The 5,085-nt window shown below is 53.7% G+C and overlaps 1 protein-coding gene across 1 annotated transcript in view; it reads left to right on the top strand.

Annotated features, from left to right (window-relative positions):
* The window catches only part of Cist1 (colon, intestine and stomach enriched 1), a 4,172-nt gene extending 1,847 nt beyond the window's left edge, over positions 1 to 2,325 (top strand). Inside the window, exons 2-3 of the mRNA XM_050127741.1 lie at positions 1,305 to 1,465; positions 1,567 to 2,325. Coding sequence (XP_049983698.1) covers positions 1,305 to 1,465; positions 1,567 to 1,614 — 209 coding nt within the window. The 3' untranslated portion in view covers positions 1,615 to 2,325. The remainder of the gene's footprint in view (positions 1 to 1,304; positions 1,466 to 1,566) is intronic.
* The last annotated feature ends 2,760 nt before the right edge of the window (positions 2,326 to 5,085 follow it).

The following is a 5,085-nucleotide window of genomic DNA, read 5'->3' as shown; positions in this document are numbered from 1 at the left end:
CCACAAGTTCAGAGTCCACGACTGTCTCCTCCACCACAAGTCCAGAGTCCACGACTGTCTCCTCCACCACAAGTTCAGAGTCCACATCTGTCTCCTCCACCCCAAGTTCAGAGTCCACGACTGTCTCCTCCACCACAAGTTCAGAGTCCACGACTGTCTCCTCCACCACAAGTTCAGAGTCCACGACTGTCTCCTTCACCCCAAGTCCAGAGTCCATATCTGTCTCCTCCACCACAAGGTCAGAGTCCACGACTGTCTCCTCCACCCCAAGTCCAGAGTCCATGACTGTCTCCTCCACCCCAAGTCCAGAGTCCACGACTGTCTCCTCCACCTCCCTGAGTGTGAAAGTGACATCCACTCCAGACTCCAGTTCCACAGGAGCAAACTCAGGCTCAGCCTCCCCAGAACCAGAAACAGCCTCTCTCCCCAGCTCTGGCTCCCCAGGTTCTGAGCCGTCCACCATATCCCAATTCACAAGCTTGCTTCCACAAGGTTCACCTACCGTGTCCAGCCCCAGCCAGGGTGAGTGGAAGGTAGGGGGAGAGGGGGGGACGGGATGGACACAGGGCACAGGACTGGAACCTGGCCGCAATTCTGGCACCAGTCATCAGGGGGCGACACAGACCTGGGAGTGTGTGGGTCCATAGTATTCAGTGTTCTGCCTCCATGTATGCCTGCAGGCCAGAAGAGGGCACCAGGTCTCATTACAGATGGTTGTGAGCCACCATGTGGTTTCTGGGAATTGAACTCAGGACTCTGGACCTCTGAGCCATCTCTTCAGCCTGTTTGTGCTCTTATTAACTCACTAGTGTGTGCTGGCTCCTGAGGTCACAGCTATTGCAAGAAAGATAGGTTGCACTGTCTAGTTGTAGCTGCCTGCGGTGGCCCAGTCCTGTTTCCTAACACCAGGAGAAGGCGGCAGAAGGATCATCTCAAGTTTGAGAGCAACCTGGGCCACATGGTGGGTACCATCTTAAAAAAAGAAAAACAAGCCAGATGGAGATGGTGTGTGCCTTTAATCCCAACACTTGGGAGACAGAGGCAGGAGGATCTCAGTGAGTTTGAGGCCAGCCTGATCTACAAGAGCTAGTTCCAGGACAGCCAGGACTGATACACAGAGAAACCCTGTCTCAAAAAAGAAAGAAAGAAGAAAAAGAACACCCCACATGAAATTATATATTTATTTATAGAGTAATAGCACAGGCCCTGGCGTGTACCTCAGGAGTGGAGCCCCCCGCCAGGAATCCCCCAGCGAGGGGCTGAGGGCATGGCTTCGGCCAGGGCTGACCCTTTCCTCTCCCCAGATGCAGACAGCCTGTGGATCCCCACAGCACACAGGAACCCGGGCGTGGTGATCGCTGTCTGTCTGCTTGTGTCTGTCTTGCTGGTGGGCTCTGTGCTCACTGCTGTGAGACACTGTAACCGAGAAGCAGCAGCTTTTCAGAATCTGGACACAGTATCCATGGTGAGACAGGTGCCCTCTGGGTCGGGCGGCTTCTCATTAGACATTCACCTCAGGGAAGCCCTGTGCTGCTCAATGCTAACCCTTGCCTGTTCCTTTTCTAGGGCAGTGTGAGCCAGAGGCTGCCATTTGCTGACCACCTACAGTCCTGACTCTCAGAGGCCTGGAGATGGGGTGGGGCTAACACCTGGGAAAAGCAGTGGGGGAAAGTCCCCACTGCACTGACCTGGGGAAGAGCCTGCGGCAGGAGAATGGCTTGAGCCAAGGAGTTTCAGGACAGTTTGGCCAACACATCTAGTCCTCAACTCAAAGATCAAGTCAATCCAGGGGTGATGGGGTATACCCATCACTCCAGGACTTGGGAGGTAGAAACAGCAGGGTCAGGTGTTCAAGTCTACCCTAGGCTACATAGGGGGTTTGAGGCCAGCCTGGGCTACATGAGTCTCTGTCTTAATAAAAGAAAAAAATTGGGGAGCTGGAGAGATGGCTCAGTGGTTAGGAGCACTGACTCTTGTGCAGAGGAGCGGGGTTCCCAGCACCCACATGGCAGCTCACAACCACCTGTGACTCTAGTTCCGGGGGATCTGACATCCTTTCAGCTTCTGCGGTCACCAGACTCGCCGGTGATAGATACACAGGCATACATGCAGGCAGAACACATTTTTTTGTTTGTTTGTTTTTGTTTTTCGAGACAGGGTTTCTCTGTGGTTTTGGAGCCTGCCCTGGAACTAGCTCTTGTAGACCAGGCTGATCTCGAACTCACAGAGATCCGCTTGCCTCTGCCTCCCGAGTGCTGGGATTAAAGGCATGCGCCACCACCGTCCGGCAGAACACATTTAAAAAATAAATATAAACTAAATAAAGTCCTTAGTGCTCATAGATGCTTCCTGGGCCGTGCGTCCACGCAACCAATAGTAATTAGCGCCTATGCACCATATGCCACAGTCCTACAGGTGACCCTGTGTCTGCACTCCTGGGGGTGATGGCTGGAGGGTGGAGGAGCACTTAGATGGGACCGCAGGGCAGAAGGCATCCTTGTGTGGCCACTCTCTAAGGACATAGATGACCTAAACCTAATGGGAAGCAGACTGGGGAAAGCCACAAACCCACATCACTTTAAGATGCTCACATAGCTCCAGCAAAGGCCCTGTGGTAGGAGACGCATGGACTTGTTTAACATTGAAGAGCACAAGGCCTATGTAGCTGTGAAGGGAGGAGGGGCTCCTGATAATTGGAAGAAGATGAATTTAACAGCGAGCCTCAAGCCTCCTTGGGGCAGGAAGTGCCAACAGATTGCAAGCAGGTCGGGCGCCCCGCCCTGCAGGGGCTCCAGCTCGTGGTGGGTACCCTCCAGGCAGCCAGCTTTTCCAACACACCACTGGTGTCTTTGGCAGAAGATTTAGGGCCTGCCCTTGCGCTGTGGGCGAGGTCCTTAATCAGCGTAAGGAAGAAAATTCCCCCGACCCCCACCCGATAGGCTGCTCACTGACGACTGCTGGAGTAGCTCGAGGGAGACCTCATGGCCAGTCTGCGGGAGGCTAGGGTGAAATATTAACTTGGTTCAGAGGCACAGATCAAAGTGACCCAGGCCACAGTCCCCCTTCCAACCCCAGCTCTCTGGGTTCCCCACTTCCAACTGCAGCTCTAGCCTGTGGATAAAGTTTGACCTGAGAGAGCAGCACAGCAGAGCGGAACAGCTCTCTCAGAGCCTTGAGGGCCTTGATTGGTACCTCTGAAATGCCGACTCCGGGCTATTTCCATCCTCCATCAACCTTCTGCCTGGCCACTTACCACGCCTCCCTCCAACTCTGTCTCTGCTTCCCGGGGTCACACTCGGGATCACACACTTGGTCACACGTGGGTGCTCACACAACTTCCGGCCCTTGTGGTCACCCTGCCCAACCCCCTCCTCCAGTCCTGAGTGTGCCACCTGGCTCAGCTTGGGTCTACTGGGACAGGTCTGTCCTCTGCTCCTGAGGCAGTCACAGAACACACACGTGCCGCAGGTCCTCACAAGGGCAGCTTGCGGTGAGTACCAGATCCGTGTCAGCGTGACAGAGTCTTCTATCTGGGGAAGCTGATCTGGCACCAGGGTTTCTAGCCCCTAGGGCTGTCCGGGAAGGGTGCCAAGGGGAAGGCTGGATGTCTGCACAATCTCTTCGAGCAGTGTTGCCTGGCTGCCTGTGCTGGTGTGGCTTTAGGCTCCAGGGTGCGTGTATGTCCTGGCAAGCTGGCTGCCAGGGTCAGGGTCTTACTGACCCCTCCCCCATCTAGAGAAGCCTACATCATGAGGCTGAGTGGCATGCACCGTCCTTCCTGCTGGGTGAGGTGAGAGCCTTGGTTGGTCTGGGCTCATGGGGGAACCGGGACCTGAGGTTCCTGTAGTGATAGGAGCAGCGAGGCTGCATCCCAGGCACCCGGCCACCCGCATGGCTAGCTTATGCCCCGAAATAATTACACAGAAACTGTATTCTTTTAAACACTGCCTGGCCCATTAGTTTCAGCCTCTTAACCCATTTCTAATAATCTATGCAGCACCATGAGGTGCGCTTACCAGGAAAGATCTTAACCTGCGTCTGTCTGGAGTGGGAGAACCATGGCGACTCCTTGACTTAGCTTCTTTCTCCCAGCATTCAGTTCTGTTTATTCCACCCACGTAAGGGTTGGCCTATCAAGGGGCCTAGGCAGTTTCTTTATTAGTTAACCAATGAAAGCAACAGATAAGATACAAGACCCACCTCCATCAGGTTCCTGCTCTGGAAGGCCCAGAGTTGCTCCATGAGTTCATGGAGCGGGGACTACCCGGGATTCTGGGGAACCACTGAACCAAACCCACAGCCCGAATGCAAGATAGTTTTCATTTTTTTTTTAATTTCATGTATATAGAGGTCCTGCCGCAGTGCCTCCTGAGGACAGGAGAGGGTGTTAGATCCCCTGAAGTGGGAGTTTACAGATGGTGTGAGCCTACATGTGGTGCTGGGAACTGTAGAAGAGAGGCCAGTGCTCTTAACCACTAAGCCATCTTTCCAGACCCACCTTCATTGTTTTAGATTTATTGTTCATTGTGTGTGTTTCCCCAGTGAGACAGGGTCTCTTGTTGCCCAGGCTAGCCTCAGACTTTCAATGTAACCAAAGAAGACCTTGACCTCCTGGTCTCCCCGTGCCTCTACCTCTTGCATTGAGGCACTGAGATCACAGGCTGTAGTCAGCTTCTCGGGGAAAGCTGGAGGGAAGATGGGAAGATTTTCTGTGGAATTCAGAAGGGCAGGCAGCCCCAAGAGTCTGAGGCTGGCCAGGTGCTGGCCAGATAGCCTTTGACGTTAGCTAAAGCATCTATTTATTTTTGAGACAGGCTCTTCCAGCGTACTTGCTGTGTAGACCAGGCTAACCTCAAATTCACCAACATCTGCTTGCTTCTTCCCCTCTGCGGTGGCATCTCATGCCACCATGCTCAGCCTCTTTAAAACATCACAATTATTGCCGGGCAGTAAGCGCACGCCTTTAATCCCAGCACTTGAGAGGCAGAGGCAGGCAGATCTCGGTGAGTTCAAGGCCAGCCTGGTCTACAAGAGCTAGTTCCAGGTCAGGCTACAAAGTCACAGAGAAACCCTGTCTCGAAAATC

This window comes from Alexandromys fortis, unplaced genomic scaffold (genome assembly GCF_014885135.2).
Source record: "Alexandromys fortis isolate MF-2015 unplaced genomic scaffold, M_Fortis_MF-2015_v1.1 scaffold_284, whole genome shotgun sequence".
NCBI classification, from domain to species: Eukaryota; Metazoa; Chordata; class Mammalia; order Rodentia; family Cricetidae; genus Alexandromys; species Alexandromys fortis.
This window is presented reverse-complemented; position numbering and strand designations above follow the sequence as displayed.